The 26,383-nt window shown below is 41.4% G+C and overlaps 1 protein-coding gene across 1 annotated transcript in view; it reads left to right on the top strand.

The window, feature by feature from the left end:
• The window catches only part of fras1 (Fraser extracellular matrix complex subunit 1), a 299,016-nt gene that overhangs the window by 143,494 nt on the left and 129,139 nt on the right, over window positions 1-26,383 (top strand). The window contains exons 14-17 of the mRNA XM_085476387.1: window positions 9,075-9,218; window positions 11,972-12,112; window positions 12,585-12,725; window positions 12,830-12,997. Of these exons, the coding sequence (XP_085332513.1) occupies window positions 9,075-9,218; window positions 11,972-12,112; window positions 12,585-12,725; window positions 12,830-12,997 (594 nt within the window). The remainder of the gene's footprint in view (window positions 1-9,074; window positions 9,219-11,971; window positions 12,113-12,584; window positions 12,726-12,829; window positions 12,998-26,383) is intronic.

The following is a 26,383-nucleotide window of genomic DNA, read 5'->3' as shown; positions in this document are numbered from 1 at the left end:
GCCTGCATTAAAGCTATTAAGGTGGATTTAGGCTGACTGAAGTCTCATACCAGCACTTGTTTAATGAGGAAAAAATAGAAGGAAGGGTTGAGGGAAGAAGCAGAGGAGATGGGAGCTGACAGAAGTAATGAGCGTGTGAGGTGTCTGGAAGGTGCCAGAGACATTTCTTGGCAGGAAGTCGAGACCACCCAGGACTCAGTGTGTCGCAGCAGGCCTCCCTGGGGGGATTTTTTTCCCACCTCCAGTCAGTTACTGAAAGCTTCATCCGCATGCATTCAAAGTTTTGGTGTAAATACTCGTGAGGAGCCTTGTGCTGACGCTATCGTACAACACCTGCCCCACATTTCTTCTTTTTTCTTATAATTGCACCGTGAGACTCAGTCACACTTGTAATGTTCACTTGTTTGGAAACGTACGCCGAGACCGAAAAACAGACACATCTGTCTTGTTCAGGTGCAGAGTACACAAAACCTGATTTCTTTCTCCCCATGGGTTTTTAACACTGTTTTGCGCTCCCTTTAAATTCCTCCTTTATTGCATTGTTTTGAACCTGAATGAGCTCTTCATCAAGTACAACAAAACTGTGTAATAAAGCAAGCATTTTAAGAGGAGCCGATAACAGGGTTACAAGTCCCAGCGGAGATAAAATCATAACGACATACAGCACTTCTGCAGATGCAATTACAGGAGGTCTCATTCCAAAGCATCAAAACACCATTAGCCTCTAAAGTCACATCTAAAGTTAGAGTCTGGATAAGTTTAAGAGTTAATCCCAAATTGTTAAAACATTTTTAAAAAGTTCAGTGTGTTGCTTTACACCTTTTATTGTGCAGAAAGGGCTATTTCCAGATAATGTAGCACCTACTAGAAAAGCTCCTGGTTCAATCCAAGCACCATCGAGGAGAAGCTGTCTCTTCACTTCAACTAGACAGACATTCATTTGGCATTTAGGGCTCAAATTCTGAGCATTTCACAAAATCATTCATCAAATTAATGATTAAAGGTCTGAATCTTAAAGGTCGATGTAGGCAGTACCTCATATGTAAACTAGAGATGGCACGATACCACTTTTTTATGTCCGATACCGATATCATAAATTTGGATATCTGCCGATACCGATATGAATCCGATATAGTGTTTTTTAATCAACAAAACTGTTTTTTTTTTAAATATCTTGCTGCATTTTGTATAAGTTCATACTCAAGTTTAAAACAACAACTACACTAAAGCTATTCTGTTATACCTGTATGCAAAAAAAAATATTTCATAGTTCAGCAATACTGATCAATCTAATAAACTCAAACCTACACCATCCTCCCTATTCTGGTATTTTAAAGAGTACTTAGCATAAATATTAAGCAACCTAACTAATAGGGTTCCAACTCCCAGCAACAACAAAAATAAATAAATAAAAAATAGGGAACCACCCCTCACGCTCCACCTCATGATGCTTAATCGACGTAATCAACCTTAATTTGATGCAGTGTGGAAAAAAATGCACAGAAATCAATTATTTTTCAAGAAATATTAAATAGATTCAACATCTTTCTTCAGCAAAATTGCAGACTGCACAGATGGTACCTTCCCAAAGGAAAAAGTACTATAGCTTACTAGGGTATATATATTAGACTTAATAGTCACTATATACAGTAATTGACTTCTATTCATTTTACATCAAATTAAAACTTTGGGTGTCAGATAATTATTTATTAAAAGCTCGACATTTTAAATGAGAATAAGAAAGAAAAGTATGTCTTTGTGCCCCCTTTTCCCTGTTAATGCCCTATCGGCCCCCCTGGCTAAACTTTGCTAGATCCGCCCCTGCACAGTTACCAGCCGTCAGCTACGTAGAAAAAGATCCTCGAGTAGAAAGTAATATTAAATAAATTCTAACAACAGCTTATCAAGCTTAAACGTGCTGCTGTTGTTCAGCCGCCGGTTTCCTCTTTCTGGTGCAAAGTGGGCCAAAAGCAAACTAGAGACACGGACTTGCGACAGAAAAGCCGATCAGCTGATCATTAAGCAGTTTCATGATTGAAGTAGCAGCAGGAGAGGCAGTCGCTCCATATATCGCTTGTTAAGCTTAACGCAGGAATGCTTTACAAACATTTAGAGATGGACTTACACACTTGCTTTACTTCTCTCGGGAAAACTTTGTCGGAGATGAAATGCCGGGTTGCTAGCGAAGCTCCAAATGCTATCCAGACCACCACAGGTCCTGCATGCCACAGCCGCTCTATCACGTGATGCATACTGCTCCGACGTGCTAACGTTCTGAGGTGAGTTACGGCGTGTTGCAAGTTTTGTGAGGTGCTTTCGTGATATTTAATGGATCGGATTACATTTTTTTATTTTTCTCCGATATCCGATCCAGTAATTTAGGTCAGTATCGGACCGATACGTAATATCGGATCGGTCCATCTCTAATGTAAACACGAGCTTTTAGTGTCTAAAAATAACCAAGTACTTCACATATGAAGTATAAACATAATAATGCTGGTGTGAGTCTATAGCAACATGATAGTTTAATCAAATTTCTATTGTAGTGTGAAGACGTGCATTGCTGTGGTTTCTTTGATTGTTTTTTTAATAGTTCATAATTTTTTTGGAAAACAACCTTTTTTTTATAACCTTGCTGAAGTTTTAATGCTGGTAAACCAATTTAAATGACCTTTTGTTTTTCATTCTTACACTGACAGTTTTCTTGAGATTAGTGTCACTACAGACCGATCGGACCCTGGATACAACCTGTTCCTACTCCTCCCCTCTAGTGGGCGCTACAGAGCCCTGCACGCCAAAATAAGCAGACTTCTTCATTGCACATATAAATATAAATATGCTACATGTGCTGTTATTGTCTGTGTCATGTTGCTTTTGTCCGTCTTGTCTGTTTAGAGGAAAGAAAAAAACATCGCTCAGTTCCTCCTACGTGTGCACGGACTTGGTCAGTAAAGCTGACTCTAATAGATTCTGGTACATTTTTGTAAATACATGACTTGGTTGTTATTTTTTCTGCATAATCTTCCAACATTTTATGCAGCGATTCGCTTTCTGAGTAGGTTTACGTGGCGTTGCTTTCAGTACCTGCATGACTCTATCGCTCATTAGTAGCACTCACACAGCATTTTTAACCGCTTATTTAAATTTTGCATTTGAGTTGACTTTGTGGATGTGGCAGTCAGAAAGTGAGGCGGCTATAGAAACTCTACAATTTCACAGCCTCCCTTCTGCTGTTGTCCAAAACGACCTTCACATAGAGGTATAAAAGCTTTTTCATGTGGAGCCATTGTGAGAAGCCTGATTTTCCTCCTGTCTTCTTGCTGGGCTGATTTGAACCTTTGCTTCCACCAGGAGGAAAAATAGAGCTAAAAATGACTCCTTAGAAGTGAAATATGGACTTCATTAAAATTAAAATTTCCATGTAGACTTTGCATTTCTATGCCAATGAAACTCTCAGCATCCTCATCTCTTCCACCTTCAGCTTGGCTTCCGATGTCTTTGTTAGTGCCACAGTCTCCAAACCACACCCAGCAGGTCTCACTGCCATCTTGAAAACCTTCCCTTTCACTCTTGGTGCTGGTCTCCACCCACTCCACCACCCAGGTATTTAAACTCCAACCTCGCATTGCCTCCCTCTCATTCACCCATGTTTCTCATCTTGCTTCATTCCTCTTCTCTCCAGTGCATACCTGCACCAATCTCATCATCGATATAAACCCAGTGTATCACTGACTTTAAAGGCTGCCTTTTGTGTATTTGTGAGAGCAGCTTTGCCAAAAGTGGAAATATTTGACACCCTGGAATTGAGAACAGGTTGGACTTTCAAATAAAAGCTCCTGTTTTTTGTATTATTTGCTCTCCATTGCAAAGCTGCTTTCTCCATGCTTAGCTTAATTGCTGATTCTCTCATGCCATCTCGTTTTATCACTCGAGGTTTGGAGGGGGTTGGTGTGAGCCACGGCAGCAGCAGCACTGTAATTGTGCATCCCCACCCGTCCCAGAAGGACAGAGAGCGAAGATTATCCAGTGCACTGTGTGACTGTGCATTCATCTCAACCTCGCCTGGTTTATGCAGAGTAGGCTTTAGAGGGGCTTTTTGGCAACTGGCCTGCTAGGATTACATTTGCTGATAACTTTACGCTCCAGGCGGCACAGAAAAATAAATTGCTTTCCTGCGAGGGGCAAGGTAAAGGACGTGTAATCCCCTTGTTGGCTCCAACCATTTTTGGATGCAGCGTGTATGAGCGTGTGTCTGAAGTGACCCAGTAATATAAATGTAAGAATCCCATCATGTACAGAGTGCTTCTCAATGTCTTTTTGCTTCATCTGCAAGACTACAGCTGCAGAGTATCTGATGCTGAAATGGGCAATGGTCCATAATTCAACAAAAGATTGATTTTATAAATGATTTCATTTCACCACGGAGGATCAGTCATGCATAGGTGAAACAAGCGTATCATCGTATTTTGGGCTAAGGCTATTATGGAGCCTCTCTGGACCTTTAGCACAATGAAATGAACAGCCACACGCAGAGAGAGGGGCATTAAAATTGAACGTATATGTGAACTAATGAAAAAAAAAAGCTGCTGGGGGAAAAACCCAGACTTGAATACAGAGAGAAAGAAAGATGACCAAAAATCCAGTGTGAATCTGTAGAGAGGGCAGTGGGCTGAGGCAAGAAGAAGCCTCGGACAGAGAAATGAGAGTATTATAGGGGAGAGTGAGAGGGGGGGGGGGGAAATAGGCACACAACTTCAAAATCTGAGAGGTGGAAGGAAATAGGAAGAGTTGAGAAGCATAAAAAATTTAAAGTCAGATGGGAACCTGTCAGTCTGTCAGACACTTCAGAGGTTTGGCTTTTACTCTTCACACACACAGTGGAGCAAAAACTTTCCTCTTCTGTAACCTTACATGTCCTCTGAATTTGGCTTTTTCTCATTCAGGCAAACCTCACTGTAACTCAAAGGAAATCAGGTTTGGTTTTATACGATACAGACGTCCGTACATCAAAACTTAACACAAAAGTTTAGATTGATTTTCTGCCCTTGCTAGTTTGCATGCATGCCTGTGCAATATGGAGATGTACTTGGCAGGACTTGAAACGTTGCCTGTAACAGGTAATCAATCACAGAGAATTTGCTGTATCTGTCTTTAATTTTGACCACGGTTTTTTTAATATGTGCTGAAGCTGCACAGGACTGTTCAGAAAACCTTTGGTGCATTCAGGTTCATCTGGAGACTGCAGATATTGGTTGAGCAAGAAATTTAATGTAGGTTTTTTTGTCCCATTTGGTTCTTTAGCCATCAGGAAAAGCATGCAAGATCAACAGCGCACAATGTGCTTTGAGGTAGCAGCCAAGAAAGGTGTAGTTTGTGTTTATGTACACCTGTGTGGACGGGCGCACTTGTATTCAAAAGGTTTCTCCATGTAAGCATCTGCTGGTGGGTGTGGGGAGCCATAGCCCCGTCTCCCAAGGCATGAAGCAGGTCTGCAGGAGATCCAGGCTCCAGACATCCAGAGGCCCCAGAGTGCGAGAGCCCAAGGAGAACCAACAGAGGGGCAACCATGCCACCCTCCTGGGAGGAGCTGAGGAGAGCCCCAGACGAGGGCTCACCCAGCAGCCACAGAGCAGAAGCCAGAGGGGGCTGGAGTAATGTGCCAGCTGTGTCAGAGTGCACAAAGCCAAAGGCATCAGCCACCGGCAGGGAGTGTGGTGGGAATTTAATGGAGTTTTCATCAGCTGGTTCTCAAGTTTTTGAAGCTGGAGCTTCCGTCGGATAACTGTGTCTGCATGTCAACATAAAAAGACAAAAATACACTCGGCTACTGTCATGTTCAGGAAACATGGTGAGACATGGTGACATATCCTGCTAGAAGCAGCCACCAGAAGATGAACACTGTGTGTATCTTCACATAAAGCTGTAGTGTTTAAATGATGCTCGGCTGGTAGTTTACCAAACTGTGCCTGCCATCTGATTCCATAAATCAAGACACATCAGACCAGGCAGTGTTTTCCAGTCTAGTTGTAACAGCAGTGGCACCTGGTGTGGTCTTCTGCTGCTGTTGTTTTGGATTCAGGGGTGCTCTTCTGCAGAGCTTGGTTGTAATGAATGACTATTTGAGTTACTGTAGCCTCCTTATCAGCTCAAAGAGGTCTGGCCATTCTCCTCTGACCTCTGACACGAGCAAGGCATCGTTGCTCAGAGAACTGCTGCTCACCAGATTTTGTCTCTTTTTTGGACCTCTGAAAAGTTATCCATGAACTTTTAACCCAGCTGAGAAAATCTCAGTTTTTATTCTTAATTTGAAAAGATTAAAAAAAAAGATGAGACAGTGCGAGCGAATTGGGTAAAAGAAATTCAGTAAATGTGAAGTATTTAAGGCAAATCAAATCTACATTAAATATCCCTTATTTTATAAAATCTGGATGGAAGGTATCCGTCATAGAAAATCATGTGTGTGCGCGTGCGCAGGATGTTTTGATTAAATATAAAAAGTTTATAGTGATCCTGGTGGGGAATATGTGCAGATGATAAAGAGGAGGATGCAGAGAAAGTTATTAAAAGATACGAATGCAGTTACCTGAGGAAATCTGTATCAACAGGCACGAGGGAGCCAGAGATTTATCTCACACTGCTTTCCAACAACTTTTGCAATAACACAGCTTCTGGCATCTCCCATTAATTCACTCAGATTTTTATCAGCAGTTTTCAGTGACACTGATTAAATTAATTACACTTTCCTCAGCGTGATATTCACTTGTCTTGATCAGTTTTGTCTCACTTCTCGTGCCTCATTAATCCCCAGCCGTAGTTTATTTCTCAACTTTAACTTTTTTAGATCTACTCTTTCACTTTTAACCTTTGACCTTTCACAAAGGGACATCCAGTAAATAATAAATGAAGCTGTTAAGCATGTGTAAAGTGCTATCGTATTAGAACTTACTCGACTTCCTCCCTGTGTTTTGTCCATTTGTCGCTTGTGTTCCTCACACTGTGTTCTGCTACATCCCTGCCTCGATTCTTTTGTAAGCCTCCCGACTTTCTAGTGTTTTTGCTTTTTTCTGTCAGGCTTTGTTGGGACCGTGTATCAGCTTAGTATCAAAAATTGCTTTTTATCGTTCTCCTTTGTCCTGTGTGTAGGTCCTTTACCTGAGCCTTGTAGCAGGTGTTTTGGTGCTGTTCCCTTTGTGTGTGTGAGAGAGAGAGAGACTTGGGTTTCTGATCTTTCGGTGTCTAAAAAACAATATGGCTGGGTTTACTAAAACATTGTGGTGTGGAGTAAAAGATGATTCTCAGTGTTTGTGATAAGCTTCACCGTAGTTTTGTTCCATATCATCGTGACTCCTTTGGTCTGGGCTGTCTGCGTCCTATAATTGGGTGTAGTGGACTAATCTATATTTCCAAGGTTCAGAGTGCTTTAAAATGAGATCCAGCTAGGTGCTTACATTTGACAAGCTGAGGATGGGCAACAGAAAAGGCAGAAAATGAGATCTAGTCCTCGGAAAAATGAGATCCTGCACAGCTTTACTTAAAAAAGTCAAAAGGCTTTAGAGAGTATTCCTGATCCTGGTGCATTACGCTCCGAGTTCCTGTAAGAACTCCTAATATACAGATATTCTGCTGGGGTTCCTCATCCTTTCTGTTAACCACTTTCTCAGCTGTCACTGAGTGGGAAGTGGGGTGAACCCAGGATAAGTTGCCACTCTGTTAGAGACAGACCATTCACTTCAGCAAGTCTCACATGCATGTTTTGGACTGATGGAGGAAGTACCTGGAGAAAACCCAAGGAGAACATGTAACCACCACACTGAAAGGCCCAGAACCTTCATACTGTGGAGCAGCAGTCAGACCCACTGCACCACTCTGCTGTTTTTTCCTTATAAAAGAAATTTCTTTGGATTTCATGAGGTGAGAGAAACCGGTGAGCTAACAGATTCACTATCTTATAAACCAGCGTCGGCTTCCACCCATATCAGAATGCGTTGATCCAGTATGAGTGTAAAGATGGCACCCAGAGGGAAATCCACAGTCTTTGCAGGAAGGATTCATGGACTTTGGAGGTACTTCCACAGGTTTCAGGATTCTTTGCAACTTGAGGGAAAGTTGGACAAAACCTGAACTACACTGAGGTTACAATGTTTCCCAGATCATGATGAGGATGATGAACAGAAAAGCTTTCATATAAAGATTGCAGATTCTCATGAATGATATGTGAAGGTGACTCAGAAGAAACTAGAAGAAACCTAAAAGTGTAGTTTTCACATTCCTTCTGCATTTTTTTTTTTTTGTAGGTTTGTTTTTATCTGGTTTCTGTCAGTTTTATTTTGTAGCACTTGCTGCATCTGGCTTCATTCTGTGTGCCGCTGGGAAATCACAGGTAATCATACCAGTTAGTGCTGAGATGGGTTTTTTGCTGCTTCTGTTTGGGCACACACGAAGGGACACACACAGAGATAAAGGTGCAGGTGTATGCAAAGGCGCACAATCATCTCCCGCATTTTCATCTCAAAGGTACCCGTTAGCCTCCCACTCTGTGTTTGTCGGCACTGCTGTGAGGCTTGTTAGTGCTTTTTTTTAACAGCAGCTAATAGAGCACCACTGATAATGCCAACTATGCAGACCACACAGACACACACAGTCGCACATGCAAACAAGCTTTATTAGATCCTGTAGATACTTGTTGAACGACCCTGATTATCTCACTTATTTTCTTTGTTGTTTTTACAACCTTGAATATTTTGTTAATGCACGAACTGCGTTATGGAAATAAAACTGTTATTGTAAATGATCAGTGTTTCTGAATTATTTATACTGTTTACTACAAATCGCATGCAGTATATCGCAGAACTTTTGCAAACTGTGCTTGCAGGATTTGCATAATTCAGATTGTTTCTTCTACATTTGGCATGATTCAGGTTCTCCGCTACAATCACATTTATCCATTTCGACCTAGTCCCACCTACCGTGCTGTACTGTATGTGTTTCTGTTCAGGAAAGGGGCAAAAAATCAGACCTCGTGGTGCTTTAGGACTGAAAGCAAAGAATCTATTTTCTGTTTTCTTATTTTTCAGACTGTCACGAGTCGTGCTCGGAGTGCCGTGGGCCGAGTCAGCAGGAGTGCGTGTTGTGCTCAGACCCGGTCGCCTTGCTGAAAGACGGGGCGTGCGTCCTTGACTGTGGCACAGGTTTCTACAGTCGAGAAGGCGTCTGCCACGGTAAAGCTGACACATATCCACACTGCAGCACTGAAGACATTTAGCTGAGTTTCAGTTTTGGCTGGTTTAGTGGAAATAGCACTTTTGCTGACGTCTTTACTAAAAGTAGTGCAACTCCACAGATGCCAAGCTAATATAAGATCCAACACAAAACATTAGGTGTATATATATATATATATATATGCACAGATGGTTTGAGTACATCACCATCCAGAAAGCCCAAATATATCTTCTTTAAGGAATCAGTTTACCTCTAGCTTGTGGTGATTTGTGCACATTTAGTTTCGTTGGCCAGTTTTGAAGTTATCAGCTGTAGATGTGTCCACTTTCCCTCGAATGTCATGACAGTAAATGGCCACAAAATTGTTATTATATTAAGAGTTTTTATTATTATTATATATTAACTTATCCGGCCAACTGCTACCAAACATTCTAGATGGATAAACAGCACTATGAGCCGTCTCAGGAAGCTACAATCTCTGATTTGCCTCCCTCTGTTAATTAAACCCAACCAAAATGTTTTAGTTTGAATCAATGTGTTTAAAATACAATGATTTTATCCTCTACAGGTCGAGCGTATGGAAGCACAGAACTGCCAGCCAGGCAAAAGAAAATGAGGGTTATATCATATAAATATCTGATATATATACACACATATCTATAACGTGAAAACTTTACTGTTCTAACAATATACTTTTCATCTTTGAACAACATAATATCACTTTATTACAATATACATAACTATCACGTTATAACAAAAAACCTTTAATGTTCTTACAATATAAATATTATTTTGTACGAACGAGATAATTATATTGTTTGAAAAATAGTTTTCACGTTAAAACATATCTTTTATTTTTCGAACATGATATATGTCTTTGCCTTAAAACATAGTTTGAGAAAATGGCTCGTTTATCGGAATTAGTTAAGTGTATTTTACGCTTGGATTGAGGCATAACGTGTGATAATGTGATAGTTATGTATATTGTAATAACACGACATTATATTTTTCATATTATCATTTTTATATGAAAAAGTTAACAAAGTTTTCACATTATAACATGAAATAGCTGTTTTTGTTTTGCCTGGTTGGCAGCTCTACGCTTCCGTACTAAAGTGAATAGACTCAGTGTTGTTTTTCTTTTTGTACTAAATAATGCCAGTTTCATTTTAGCCTTCAGATTTTGTGACAGTCTGTGATTTTCCCTTTTCAAAGATTTTCTTTGAACAGCTTCAAGGAAATGAAGCAAAAACCTTTTGGGAGAACTAAAATGAAGTGAAGACATGAAAATACTTTTTGTATTTCTTTATAATAATGACTCAGACACCGTGGTTCTTCTGTAGAGGCGTTTTAATCCATTTTCTGTTCTCTTTAATGCAGCAGTTAGACTCTTTGTACATAAAGCACTTCAAATTGCAGGTAACACTTATGCTTTTAAATGTAATTTCTCCTCTGGGGGAAAAATAATATCATTTTTATCATTTTAGTCCTAAAACCACAAAGCGTCTGTAAGAATGGATTCTGGGGAACCCAGGTGCCCGAGGGTTTGAATCCAAACTGGCACCTCCCAGTTTGAAGCAACTCCCAGTTTGGAGTTGCCAGATACATTTAAATAACTTGCAGTTTGTTTGTTTTTTCAATTTAATAATAAAAATGTACAGAAAAGTTTAAAGGGGAAAAGAAACCATACATTTCTGTGTGAGGTGTTTGCTGTGCGACTTCACTGAAAGCTGACATTCCCACAGGCGGATCAGGTGTCACACGAAGTGCCGTTGCCCAATGCAGTAAACAGTAAACACTATCTGAGACGATGGAAAGTTTATTGTTAGCAGTGAACTGAAGGTGAAGATTTATTTGGGTGTCTTTCCCCCCGCGGAGCTTCCTGCAGCATTCACTCGGCATGATGCCAAAATGATAAGGCAGCAGTAGCAAACAAACAATTAAAAAAAAAAATACAATAATTAGCGATTCTCTCTCGCACTAATGAGGAGTCTGAGGCTTCTGAAATAAATAGATCCCATATGAATATGGATGCTTTCTATTTCTGAGTGGTAAGATGAGGAAGAGTAAGAATAGTCCCCCCTCAGGGCGACGGTGAACTTAGCCAAGCTCTTTTGGTTAAAAAGACCCAGAGGGGCCGGGATGGTGGGGTGGGCTTTTCTTCTGCTGTTGCTCACAGGACAGTTTTGAAGCACTCAGTGAGGAGCCCTCTTTCAGAAAATGTCAAAAAACCAATGGAACTTTCTAGAAAAAGGTCGAATCCATTTGAACTTGCCAGCCAGCGCTTTGAGGCCTGGTTTAAAATGTCACCATCCTGAGAGAGCTGAAGGGCTTTTCCTCCGCGGGGCTTCCTGGGACTTTAGAAGTGAAAGATTTTCTTTTTTTCATCTCTCAAGTATGCTGCAGCAAAACCACCTGCTGAGGGAACGGTTTAGTGCGTGTGTGCATGTTATGCTAAGATACCTCAGGTACCTGAGAGTGAAGATTTGATCTATTGTTGGATTTTTTTTAGATTATTTGTTGCCTTTTACCTATTTTGTTCATCTTTTCAGACATCTGCTTTCCAGTTTCTGTCATTAAAAGTTGGACTCGTTGTTGTCTTGCCTAAGTGACTTTTGATTGTATTTGAAGGACTGTTTGTTTAGGAGACTTTCCTCTTGCTTGTAGATAATTCAGCCATTTTTAAATTGACCTCAGTGCATTTTGTCATGCCAACAAAAAGCCATTAACGTTTACACGCTGCGCTTCACAGCCTGTGATTCGTCCTGTGCCTCCTGTTTTCCCGACAACCCCAAATGTATGAGCTGCCCACCGGGGACTGCCTTGCATCATGGGAAATGTCTCAGCCAGTGTCCAGCTCAGCATTACCTGGACAGCCAAAGCAGATGCAGAGGTAAGTGTTTGCTCTGAAGTGGAGATGTTTGGACATCATGCACAGCATGTTTGTCAAATAATAGCATATACATACAAACACCTCATACCTACAATTAAGAGCTTGTTGTGCAGCTATGTTACCTGGCACCTTGCAATTTCTGAGTCCACCGTGAACTCCTCTGTTTACAAAAGTATTCAAGGTCAAACGTGAGACCATCTGTCCAACGGGTAAAACCCAAACCGAGACTTCAGCCCTATTAAAAGCTTCTCATTACTTTAATTAGAGAAGAAAACTTCTAAAATAAATCCTGTAACCTACACAGTTTGTGCCATTTTATTTAAGGGTCAAACCCTTAAATTCATACATAAATTTTACCAAATAGTTAAAGCGTCAGGTTCTACTGAGCTTACTAAGTTTTACTTCCTGTTTCATGGGTAGTTCTGTGTATCAGACTAAAGATCTTAAATGCTTATTTTCTTTGTGTCCCCAGCCTGCCACAGCTCCTGTGCCTCCTGCTGGGGTCCCTCGGTATCCCAGTGCACCTTGTGTCCAGGCGGACTACTTCTCCACCAGGGCCAGTGTGTGGAGGCCTGTGGGGAGGGGCTGTATGCTCAGGACTACACCTGCCACAGTGAGAGTCTAAACACATTAATAAAGTATCCTGTTAAAAAACTTTTCTTCCTTGTCCCCAGAGTGTAACTGCCTCTCTGTGATGTTGTCTGTCCTCGCGCCCAGACTGTCATCCCTCCTGCCGTTCTTGTGTGGGACCCCTGGCCTCAGACTGCCTCCGCTGCCTCAAACCGGAGGAAGCTCTTCTTCCGCAATCGAGTCACCTTCAGCACAGCGTCTGCACAGCTGGGTGTCCCACGCGCAGCTTCCTGGATGACATGCAGACATGCAGAGGTGAGTGTATTATATGTTTTATTTTTCTTCCTGTATAATTCAGGAGAAGCGGTACCTGCGAGGCCAGAAAGGATATTTCTGCTGCTGTGGGTCATGGTCGCTAATTAACACGCCAGCCATCGCTCACTTTGACTTTTAAAACAGATCAAATAGTCCTAATAGCACTAACTACGTTTAAGCCTGGTGAAAGCCAAAAAAAACAAATTGTAAATCCACGAATCAAAGCCAAAGCTTAACTCTTTTTAACAACAAATCGTGCCCTCATTTGCATTAGTAGTAATGAAATACTTACTCTGAATCGACAGAATATTAATGTGCAGCTATTCAGATTTTCTAACTGAACAATTTGTTATATAACACAGGATTTGACATCTTTTTAACAAATGTCACAGTTAGGGTGACAAGTAAACTGGATATTAAACATAAAATTATAAAAGAAACAATTAGTTGCTTCATAAATAAGTAATGAGCAGAGTAATTAATCATGAAAATGTTAATTAGTTGAATCCTAAATATTGAATGAATTGTAGTTTTTGCTCTAACTTATTAAACAACCTGAAAGCTGGATTTATGCTCTGTTTATTCTGTGTACTGAACTGCTGGTTAGCGCTGGAAACATCCTGGCTTCATACATTTCTGATATCAGAACTGAGGAGTCTGCGTTTGAAATTCATGATCTGGCATTTGCACCTACTGTGTGAAGGGTAGGCCCTCCATGATGCAAGGCTTTTCCCTCCTTTACTCTAAAAGTCCCGTTGGTAGACTGTAGGTGCTGTTTGCAGCAATTTGCAGACCCACATCTACAAGTTGTAGCTGCCACTCTCAGAAATATACGGCAGTTGCTTAATTCTGTTTGTGTTCTTGTTGCTGCAGAGAAAACATACGTCATGATATGCAAAGAACTTCTTTGTAGTAAAGTGAAACAGATCCTTAAAAGCAAAGGTTGTTCTCCTTTGTGATTTTAAACCAATCCGCATTTTGAATACATGGATTCTGCCGTGGTGTTGGTGGTTTTCCTACAATCTATGTCTGTGTGGAACCTGAGAACTAAAGATAGGGGCATATAACGTGTCCTTTCAGCCATACTTAATGACCTTGTAGTACCATATCTCCCCTTTAGAGCACTTCGCTCTCGCACTGCAGGCTTACTTGTTGTTCCTAGAGCATTTAAAAGTAGAATGGGAGGCAGAGCCTTCAGTTTTCAGGCCCCTCATCTGTGGAACCAGCTTCCAGTTTGGATTCAGGAGACAGACACTATCTCTACTTTTAAGATTAGATTTAAAACTTGCTAAAGCATATAGTTAAGGCTGGACCAGGTGACCCTGAATCCTCCCTTAGTTATGCTGCGATAGGCATGGGGGATTCCCATGATGCATTGAGTTTTTCCTTTTCAGTCACCTTTCTCACTCACTCTGTGTTAATAGACCTCTCTGCTGAATCACACTTGTTATGAATCTCTGACTCTTTTCCACAGCATGTCTTTTATCCTATCTTCCTTCTCTCACCCCAGCCGGTCGCAGCAGATGGCCCCGCCCCTCCCTGAGCCTGGTTCTGATGGAGGTTTCTTCCTGTTAAAAGGAAGTTTTTCCTTCCCACTGTCGCCAAAGTGCTTGCTCATAGGGGTTCATATTATTGTTGGGTTATTCTCTGTATGTATTATTGTAGGGTCTAGCTTACAATATAAAGCATCTTGAAGCGACCGTTGTTGTGATTTGGCGCTGTATAAATCAAATTGGATTGAACTGAATAGAATTTTAGATTTAAAGGATTGTGTACATTTGTATCTTTTTCTGTTTCCCAAAATAAGTGAATTCAATGTTTTACACTTCTGAAAATCAGACACTTGATCCAAGTGTAACTGTTGGTGTTTTGGCTTAACACTGAAAAGTCTTTCAAAGGTTTTTCCCTGAATTTGAGCTTGAAATTAATTAAGAATTGTGTAAGCATGTGTGGAATTTGTAGGTGTGCGTGTAGATGGCTGGTTAACATTTTTTTCCAGTGTGAAATTGTGCGTGTAATGGACTAATTTTTAAGATGGGATTAAGGTTTGAAGGGGAAGTCGAGTGAAGTGAGAATAATTATCACCTACCTACCAACAGACTGTCCTTCCCAGAATGCTACGAGGATTTTTATTTTTTTCAAATGTAAAGCAGGACAACAATGAAGAGACTGTAATTGATTTTATTTGCCTCCCTCGTATGTGCTGTGCTCTGAAATATGTCCTGTTAACAACAATCAGCCCTTTGCTATCTTCTTACTCAGTCCTTCTGTCCTTGTGCCCGCTGACCATACTGCATTCAGTACCTGGCAGGGAGTCGGGTATTTGTTCTCGGTGCCTGTCACACAGACAGATCTTTTGCCAACAATGCTGTTTCTTTGGTTCAGCTCTACTTTCTCTTCAGCTCACTTTTCATCTGCTGGAGCTGCTTTCACCTTTGAATGGGGTAAAACACACAGTGTGGTTTTATAGCTGCTGCTTACATAAAGGTGGGATTTTAACTACTTACGTGACACAGAGAGGCTTTGTGAGCGCGTCAGTAGGAATGGTTTTGCTTTAGAAGCAAAACATTGATGGGATCTGCTTAAAGCTAGTCGAGTTTTCCATTTTAAAGCCTACAGCACCATTTGAACACATTTTCTACCGATGTATGTATTGTGTTTTTCCCCCTTTAGTCCTGATTTATACTAATTGTTATATGAGAACAATTAGTTTTCAACCTGTGGTTTGCTAATTCACCATCTTGGTTTTTGTGGATCCGGATGTTTAAATGAGAAGTGTGCTAAGTCATCAGCAACCTCTAACCATCTTTTAGCTCCATAAATAGCACAGATGTTGTCTGATGACTCAAACCCACTACTCCCACTGGTAGTAGCTTTGATCGCTTTGTACTCTGAGCTGATATTTGTTTGGTTGATAGTTGGATTTACCTGCTACAACCTCTCAAATTTGATTGGTTGACACTACTGGGGCTCCAAAGGCAAACCGGAGGGCCTCAACTATCAAACACACTACACTACTCGACATTTACAGATATCTCTTCAGAGAAGATCTTATCTCAGAGGTGTGCTGACACCTTTAGATGTTTCCAGGAGACGTCTAGTCTGGCCTGCTTGTTCTTGAGTGTAACCAGTGGTTTGCCCTTTGCTGTAAATTCTCATGAAGTTGTCTCTTGATTGTTGTCTTGATAGTGACATGCATACATTTGTTGCATTAGATATTAAGTCATTAAGCCATTAAATCCTAACCAAGTAAATCATTCTGAGATCATCCACTTAGTTATCTTCTGTGGTCTTTCAGGCATTTTGGTGTTGCTCAGCTCACCAATGGCATTCCTCCTTATTAAGACTGTATGGGATTCATGATTTGTCTCTCAGACAACAAATGTGATTTCAATACTTTGAATCAAGTTAATTTGTCATCAAATAATGAGGGAGCAGTCCCCACCTGGCCGTGAAGCTGCTCGTCAGTAATCGTCCAATTGCTATTGAGCCTCTGAGAAAGGAGGACTATGTCTAAAAGTGGTTTATGGTTAACAGTTAATGCAATATTTTTATTAAACCTGTTGAATTACAGCAGCACTCAGATGTTGAATGTTTGATTTAAATTCCACTGCGGTGTAAAGAGGCAACATCAAACCCTGTCATTGTCCAAATATTCATTCATGGACTGACACATGAGAATGTGGAGCGCCCCTCAAATACCTCACTGATGAAGAACAAAATGTTATCTAATGAATATTTCAGCAGTAAGTGAGAAGTGACGAAGCAATGAGTGCTTTTATGAACCGCTTTCTTCTTTACTTATTCAGGTTTGCAGAGATTTTATTTGGACTGATGTGAACAGTCAGCACATCGCTGAAGGAAATGAAAATGCAGAGCTTTACCGCTATATTGTACATATATTTATTAGTTTCAGATGTAGCCATTCTTGTATTTTGCTTGTTTACATTATTGTATTTTGTACAACTCTGTTGCTTGTGAAGCTCGCACACAAGAATTTCACTCACATGTGCTGTACCAATGTACCTGCACATGTGATGTGACAATAAAAGTGAATTGATTTGATTTGATTTGATTTGATATTCACAACTGAAGTACACTGTTGCTTCTGGCCGAAACTTCCAACTTCCAAGCAGTTTGTGGAGACGAGCCACACGAGACAACCGAGCGCAGAAAACGAGGCAAGCTGCGCTCTTGGATTGTTGGGATTTCCCACAGTGCCGCGGATAAATCCTCGTCTGTTTACAGCAGCTCAACAGCTGTGTTTCAAAGCGTGAGTGCAGTTCAGTGAGCACGTCAATTACAGGCTGCTCTGAGGAATGTCTTCATAGTTTCCTGTTAGCTGAAGTTCCCCTCGCAGCTCGGAAACACTGTAATTTGTTGCTCACGTTGTTAATACTTTTCCTGTGTGGTTTCTTACATTAGGCCAGTTAATGAATATAAGCGAGGTAAAAAGCACTGTTGGTTTGCTGCTACAAATGGACACAGTTCTTAAACTCGAGTTTGCATTAAAGTGATGAAATGAGTCAAAAGTTAGCTCTCGTGCTTCTTAAGCTTAAGTAAGGGGCGTTTTGGACCTGTGGGCTCGAACAACCTGAATAAAAAGAAAGAAAAATCCTAATTTTGCGTCACGCTTGAACACTCTGCAAATATATCCTTGCACTCACTTTGCTTTTAGGGATGTTAAGCCAAAAGCCATTTAAGTAATAGCTTGATTTGTCTCCTCACGACAATTTGTTTTTAAGTTCAGGCAGCCAAGAAAATTTTGTTTACTTTACCTGGAATTGAATAGCCCTTAGCAGTATTGAATTTCCTTAATCATCCTGGGGGGCACAATTACAAATCAATGAGTGGGATTGGAGTGTCCTCTAACGTTCATTCGTCTCTGTGATCACTTGGGACCGACACTAAACCGATGTAGACTCTAAAGTGGTTTTAAGAAAAGTGTCTGAAGCTATTGTCACTAAATGGAAGTTCAGTTAGTAGCAAGACGTGCATGTATACACACAGTTAACAGAAGGCACGGCAGCCATGACACCACCAGTGTTTGCAGCTGTTTTAAAAACAGTGAAATCAGCACCTGGATGAGTCTTTTTCCTTTAATCTTGTGGAAGACGTGGTGTGGATGTAAAATCGCAGAAAATATTTAAAAGTATCAAAGTTAAAAGGTTGCTGTAACTTTGCAGAGGGTAGACCAGTTATTTCTGACGCTCCAGCCTGTTATCTTCGTCGGTTCCTCTCTATTTCTGAACAAATACACTCTCTGACCGCTTTAATAGGTACGTTCAACTGCTTGTAGACCCAAATGTCTAATCAGCCGATCACGTGGCAGTAACTCCCTGCATTTAGGCGTGTAGCCACTGTCTCATTGTCAATGTGATCCACTGAAGTTAAAACTGGCCTCCGCAGTCATCAGACCTCAGTTCAGCAGAGAACCTTTGAGATAAGGCGAAATGGCAGATTTATATCATGGATGTGCAGCCGACACATCTGTGTTCACGTGGACCAAAATCTCTGAGAAATGTGCAGCTCAGTACAAATGAGGTGTAGCTGGTGAGTGTGCATACCACTCCCCAGAGGGTGTAGCATTTGTGGCCCCTTAAATTTTTACTCCATTGCAAAATTGTTATTGTGAGTAGATTTTAGCTGAGGTTAGAATTTAATAGTTTCTAGTGCCTCATTAGTGCCTAACGAGCAAAAGGAAGTCTAAACACAAACCAAGTGAGGAAGTGGAAAACACAAATGATATCTGATTTACTACCTGTGACTGACACAGGTGTCCATCATTAGCTGATGTGCCAGTTTAAAGAAAAATGTGTGGGAATCTGCAAATGGTTTTATTTGGCACACCTTCCTGTCCCCTGGATAAGTGTGAGTGCATGATACTGTCTACTGTTCTGCTTAGATCTGATTCTCCTGACATTGTCCATAGTCCATTTGTGAAAATGACTGATTAAATCAAAAAGCACACTAAGTAGTAGAGCTGTGTTAAGGTTCAATATTGGGGCTCCTAATATTGGGGATGGAGACAAGAGAAAAACCACAATAACAACACTGGTCCGGTCGGGTTGAGTCAAACGATGATTTAATGATCACACACGTGGGAGATGGACACTGATGCAGACAGCCTCAAAATCTCAAAATGGTGGAGCATTGCTCAAACTTTTATAGCCTCTGGTGCCTCCACCTTATCATACAAAGCCTAAACATTCACATGCTTTCTCTCACACAGCGCCTAAGCTACGACCTTGGCTCCCTGTTTATCTGCTCCTGCTGAAATGGGGCAGAAAACTCCAGCACACTCTGTTCTCTCCTACTCAGACAAATTAGATTTCTTATAACTCAGCAGTATAATGCATCATAAAACAATATCATTCATTCACAACAAGTCAGCAGTTTAATGTAATGCAAATCAGTTTAACTAATGCAATAGTTATCAGCTTCTTCTAATTCAGGAGAATAATGCAAACTAAAACTACATAATAATTCACAATCTTTAATTAGGGGTATAACATGGCATAAAATAATATTATAATCTAACAGCTGCTAACTTGGCTCTATAGACTCAAGTTGCAAACACAATGTTAAGCTCCATAAAGTAAAGTGGTGGTATAACTGGAACAAATTCTACTTGCAAAACACATGAAGGCAAAGCAGTCTAAGTGATCTGAATGCAAAGTGAATTTCAGACACGGTGCGATTACACATAAAGTCAATAGAAAGACTGGATGCAAATTCTCTGATGGCAGCACAAACTGAGAGGAGAGACGTGCCTGCGTGTGCTGGAAATGTTTCAGCCTGAATCGACCTCAGAAATGATGGCAGAGGGAAATGGAGAGAGACGGGGAAATGATGGCGAGTCACAGAGTCTCTGGTGAGTTCAGGCATCAGTGAGGCTGAACCGATCACGCACTCTTCACAAAGCATGTTCAATTAGGTGTTATTGACCCCGATGAAGGCTGCAGGTAGAAAGTGTAGATCTCACAACTTTCTTTTTATTGTACGCATGTTGTTCCTCTCTTTGCTGATTTTTGTGTGTGGGGAAAAAATATATATTTAAGCCACATTAATTAAATATTGGATTTCTACGTTACCTGCTGACATATCTAGAGCGGCTCTTCCTCAACTTCCTCCGACCACAGGTACAACATGCCCAGGACCCACTACAGTTTGCATACAAGGCGGGTGTCGGAGTGGAGGATGCCATCCTGTACCTCCTACACAGAGCCCACTCACACCTGGATGGGGGAAAAGGCACGGTCAGGATCCTGTTTCTTGACTTTTCCAGTGCCTTTAATACCATCCGGCCCTGTATGCTTCAGGAAAAACTGAACAGGATGGAGGTGGACCCCTGCCTGGTGGCTTGGATCTCCGACTACCTCACCGACAGACCACAGTACGTCAGGCTGAAGGACATCACGTCTGACACTGTGGTCAGCAGCACAGGAGCCCCACAGGGAACTGTGCTGTCCCCTCTTCTCTTCACCCTGTACACCTCTGACTTCTGCTACAACTCTGAATTATGCCACATTCAGAAGTTTGCAGACGACACAGCCATCATGGGGTGTATCTGGGATGATCAGGAAGAGGAGTACAGAAGTCTGGTGAGGAACTTTGTCGCATGGAGTCACACAAACCACCTGCAACTCAACACCTCAAAGACTAAGGAACTGGTTGTGGACTTCGGGAGGTCCAGAGAAGGTCCACTGCCGGTTCAGATAGAGGGGGAGGAGGTGGAGGTGGTCAACAAGTACAAGTACCTCGGGCTGTGGGTGGACAATAAACTGGACTGGTCATGCAACACAGAGCACCTGTATAAAAAAGCCCAAAGCCGACTGTACTTCCTCAGGAGGCTGAGGTCTTTTAACATCTGCAGGAAGCTCCTGAGGATGTTTTACCAGTCGGTGGTTGCTGGAGTACTTTTCTATGCTGTGGTGTGCTGGGGGAGCAGCACAGCAAAGAAGGACTCATCCAGGCTGGAGAAACTGATCAGGAAGGCTAGCTCTGTGGTTGGCATGAAGCTGGACACTCTGGTGTCAGTGGCAGAGAAAAGGACATTAAAGAAACTGCTGGACATTATGAACAATGCTGGGCATCCTCTGCACACGGCCATAAACAATCAGAAGAGTCTGTTCAGTGACAGGTTGCTTCTCCCCAAGACAAGAACTAACAGACTTAAAAACGCCTTTGTCCCACACGCCATCAGACTGTTTAACTCCTCTCTGGAGGGGAGAGGGAGGGGAAACAGGAGGACAAAGGAGGGGGGAACAACTAAGCTGTAGTGCCTCTTCACCTCACTGTACAATACCTTGTGCAATACTTTTTGTAAATAGTCAACAGTGCAATAGACTCAATACTTGAAATGTGCAATTCACTTGTATTTTTATTTTTATTCCTATTTATTCTATTTATCCCCTTTGTATATTTTATTTATATTTGTCTCTGTATTTATATGTGTGTGTGTGTGTGTGTGTGTGTGTGTGTGTGTGTGTGTGTGTGTGTGTGTGTGTGTGTATATATATATATATATATATATATATATATATATATATATATATATATATATATAAAAAACAATTCTGTAACTGTAACTTCGGTCGTTGCTGTGCTTTTTTTTGGAAGTCGAATTTCCCAGAGGAACCCACCTGAGGGATTAATAAAGTTCTATCTTATCTTATCTTATCTTATATGAGAAAATGACAGTTTTTCTTGTTATACAGAAAACCTGAATTTGAAGTCAGCAGAGTTATTGTGTCTATTGTGTGGGTGCCAGGTTCATACTAAGCCTCCTTTTGTCAGATGAACACAAATTTAGCTGAACATCAATTCAATAAATGGCACGTCATTTAAGCTCTATTCACAGTAATATGTAAAGGAGTCGCTCCTCTCTGCCTCCATTCTCACTAACAAAGGTTTCCCTCAGTGGAGTGTCAGTGGGTTCAGTTGTACGGCTGGGAACAATACATGCTGTTGTACAAGTTTCTGTGTGTGTGTGAGTGTGTGTGAGTGTGGCGCTCTGACAGATAACCAGACCTCCCCCGTAGCTACTGTCCTTAAAGGAGGCTGGGGCCTGTGAGCCATCAGACGTCTGAGAGTAAATTCCAGGTTGTAAATCCCCACGTTCTCCATTCAGTGCAGACAGAGACAGTTTGTGTGTAGGAGGCTTAACGCTGCTCGATGCGCAGGTTGAGGCGCAGCACACCGTGACACACGAGAAGAGTTAGCGCGCGCCTAACATGTGCTGGAATAACTTTGACCGTGTTTGACTTTAACTGTCGCAGTTATTGATTGAAATACCATTAAGCTGCAAGATATGCAGCTGAAAAAATTGGCAGATGGTCATATGTATGCTAATGTTTTCTATTTGGACTGCGCTACAAGGCTGGACTGAAATTCTGAGATGTGTTTTTATGACATATGATATTCAGCTCGGGGCTACTTTCCATCATTAAGATTAAAGGTGTTTGTCACCTCATTACTCCAGACCACGACGTAGCTGTAGCTCTGTGTAGGCTTTGCTGTCGAAACATGTTCAACCATAACCAATAATGACACGTTTCCACTGGTGCATCAAGGCACCAGAGCCAAAAGACACAGGCAACATCTGACGCCAACTAGTGTAAAAGCACATTATTTCAGTCCTAATACATACTCCCCATGGTTCCCAGCTCTCTTTGGGAACCTAACTGCAAGTGTTAGGCATTCTACCAGAGTCATTTAGGTATGCAAAGACATAAACGCGCAGATAGGCTTCTGAATTTTTTCTTATAGGGTGATTATTGGCCCCAATGATCACAGCTATCCTCCACTGCAACTCTGCAGCACATGACCAGAATGAAAACTGCGAGGGGGAAAATTTGATTGATGGAAACCTGATGTTTGACATAACCAGCTTAACAAATAATCATTTTCTGCACTTTAATTGGGCGGATTAAACAGCTTACATGTCATTCATATCAATGAAACCTGTTCAGGAGCACAGTTTCCTATAATTTTTTCCCTGATGTATTTGTAACTCGGCTCTTGCAGCAGTTGTTGTTGCCATTTCCTCCAAATTGCTCCTCATAGAAATGGGCTGATTTCGAGCATCCCATAACGCAGCGGAATCAATATGAGTGACACCTTAGACACTTCCGAGGAATGAGATATAACCATCCACCTGTGTTTCTGCGGCACATGCTGCCGCACTTATGAAATGATAAGCTCTGTACTGTACCAGGAGAATCATTTATGGAAAGCATTAAGGAGCGCTCACACCCCCAAACTAAATCACAATCTCATCGACTGCGCCCACCTCGAATTATGACCCTATCAGCACAAAACAAAGTAATGAATGTGATTCTCTGAGCTCGTGCACCAGATAATGTGTGATGAGAACGCCTGCGCACATGAATTCGGCTACTACAGGAATCAATATGCGCTCTCCTTCCTGGAACAAATTAGATATCCAAGCTGCAATAAAAGAGCGAGAGGCGTCCTATCACTCTTATTCACTCCCCGTATTAATGACATAAGTTTGACAGCAGGCCTGCTTAATACGCCTCTGAGTCTGCGTTTGTTTTTGGACCGTTGATGTGAAGATTTCTGGGTAGCTTGTGATTGGCAAGATGAGCTGATTTTGATTTATTTATTTATTTATTTGTCATGTGTTTTTGCATGTTGTTGGATGAATAAGCGCATTTGTGGGTGGTAAACTCGATCATAAACATATTGGATGTCGTCTCATCTCTTCTACCAATTAAGCTGCCATAGTTGATGAGGAAGAACAAGAGGGATTACGGGTAGGCGGCAGGGAGACGGTGGGCGATGATGGGATGTCAGACTGACAGTTTCGGCTGACAACCGTGTGACTTTAAAAGTCCTTGCTCTGACACTGAGATGGTCCCACAGGGTAAATGTTTTTGCGCGTGCGCGCACACACACACACACACACACACACACACACACACACACACACACACACACACACACACACACACACACACGCAGTAGTGTTGGCTCAGGTAGAGCTACCTGCCAGTGCTGTCATGCAGTGTGTACACAAGACCCGGATGCAGCTGACAGCCCTCTGAAAGAATCCAAAGAGGAGTAATTATAAACACACACAGTCCAGTGTAAATATACTAAAAAAAACAAGACCGGTAGTGCATACACACACACACAGGCACGCACGCACACACCTGGTGCTGCTAGCCAGTTGATGACAGGCCATTTGTCTTTCATTCGAACCCCCGCCAGCAGCATGAACCCCTCTCAGCTGCCAGAGCTGATAGCATTGCTCAGCTATTTGTCTTCATGGTGCCAAAGCAGACATCAAAGGCTGCACAAAATGCCTGTTTCAGGGCAGCTGCTGTGTTGGGTGATCAGTGTGGGGGCATGTAAGTGAAGGCTAAATAAACTAGGAAGTGCATATATATAGAAAAGCAGGGTAATCTGCATATGGAGCTACATTTAGCAATGTAAAATTGCATTAGGCAGCACTTTTGGTCAAATCAAATGAGGCTGCTCACCAGCAGAGGCCCAAAAATGTCTTATTAGAAGTAGTATTAGTGGTAGTTTTTTTAGTTTTTTTTAGAAGAAAGTTTATCATGGATTGTCTTATTTGTCTTTATTCGTAAAAAATATCTAGTTTTCCCTTAACTTCTGATCAGTTCCAAAATTTCCCTTTGCTGAGTTTAGTGTCATTTATTTTGCCGTAACTTTTAGGCTTCTAAAATGTACTTTTTTAAGCTCTGCCCTACTGTATGCAGTAAAAAAAGATCTATAAATAAAACAAATAAGCAAAGTGGATCCAACAAGTCTTCCAACTATTTGTTCTTAGTGTTATTTAAGTCCATAAAATCATTAAATTCTACCCAGTTTAATTTAATATAAAATACACCAGTTGATTGCAGCAGTCACCTCAGGGTGCAACAATATTGAAGAGAGAAACCCAATAACCATGACAGTTCCTTGTGGGCAGCACTTGATAATGATGGGAAAGAACAGAAACCTGCAGAACCGGGCTCAGGAGAGGGGCATCTATGTTCCATGACCAGAGAAGAGTGAAAAGAGGGAAGTGGAGAAGAAATAATCATGGCATCATCATCATGGCGATCACCCAGTAGCCTGGGCCTATCACAGCTTAACTAAAGTTGTGTCTACACAGGAAGCCACTAGCAGTGATTTGGCGACCAGAGGCTAGCAATTCAGTGACTGCAGGTGAAATTACTGCTGTCTCTGTGAAAAAGGCAGTGTGAAATCCTCAGTTAAACAGGGCTTAAATGTAAGGCAAGCAATGGAAGTGACCATTCATCAGACTATAGGATACGGTTAATTGACAGATGACAGGATAGTAAATAATTAGAGGGTTGCTAAGCAACACAAACCTGGAATTTGCACCAGTAACCAGCCATCAGTGACAAACTGCAATGAACAATAATAATTTAAAATGTAACCTATGAGCAGCTCTCACAGATGTCTTTTCTGTGCAGGATCATCTGCTGATCCTTTTCTGTTCATCAGCAGTTTCTTAGTTGTAGTTCTCATTAATTAGTCCTTCGTTTAGAAGCCGAGATACCGTGACGGCTTTAAAAAGTTCACCTAGAATTTATGCAGTTTAAAATCTTCTGATGTGTTTTACAATGATCCGTGTGGAAGGTTTGCTTTGATCTCAGCAGTCCAAATTAAACAGTGGAGCATGTTATAGATTTGCATCTTGGTTGGCGTGTGTCCGCCTTGGAGGAGGCTCTCTGGGCTGGCACTGACTCTGGTGTTAATGCGTAACTTCTGATTGGGGAATCTGGCTGCTGGCCTTATCTGAGTGTTACATTACTTCTGGCTGACGGAGCTGACTAAAAGCTCCTGAGAATCAGATTACTGCATGCCAGCAGGGAAGGACCAAGGTACAGTAAAGTGGCAGTAAAATAGCAGGAACAGTGGTGGAAATTGAATTCAGTTCAGACACAGTCAAATGGGCTGTGTTTCTTTTTTACTGTATAACTTTACAGGAATAGGAGTCTCTGTCTTAGTCTCTGTCTTAGTGTACCCTGACTCTTGCCTCTTTGTCAGCATGCTTCAGTTCTACGTGACCCTGAGAAGGATGAGCATTTAAGAAACAGGACTCAGTTTTAAGTTGCATTAATGCATGACTCCTAAATAAGTGGCTGTATATAAACTGTGTACAAACAAATGCACTTCCCTCAACCTGGTTTAGTACTTCAAATTACTACCTGTGTCATTTGAAGACACTTGTAAAGTTTTCTGGTTCATGTATTTTCTTTTCTTTTAGTTTTAAAATTATCAGCAGAACTTAGTGATCTGCCTTCAGGACTCTTTTGCCTACATATCCTGTACAGTACTGTGATGTTGCAGTTCGGTACATAGGGTATGTAGTTTAAAACTGTA

Source organism: Copadichromis virginalis, linkage group LG12 (genome assembly GCF_057382275.1).
Source record: "Copadichromis virginalis isolate Kocher_CV1m ecotype Utaka linkage group LG12, C_Virginalis_male_GT1.1, whole genome shotgun sequence".
Lineage (NCBI taxonomy): Eukaryota > Metazoa > Chordata > Actinopteri > Cichliformes > Cichlidae > Copadichromis > Copadichromis virginalis.
This window is presented reverse-complemented; position numbering and strand designations above follow the sequence as displayed.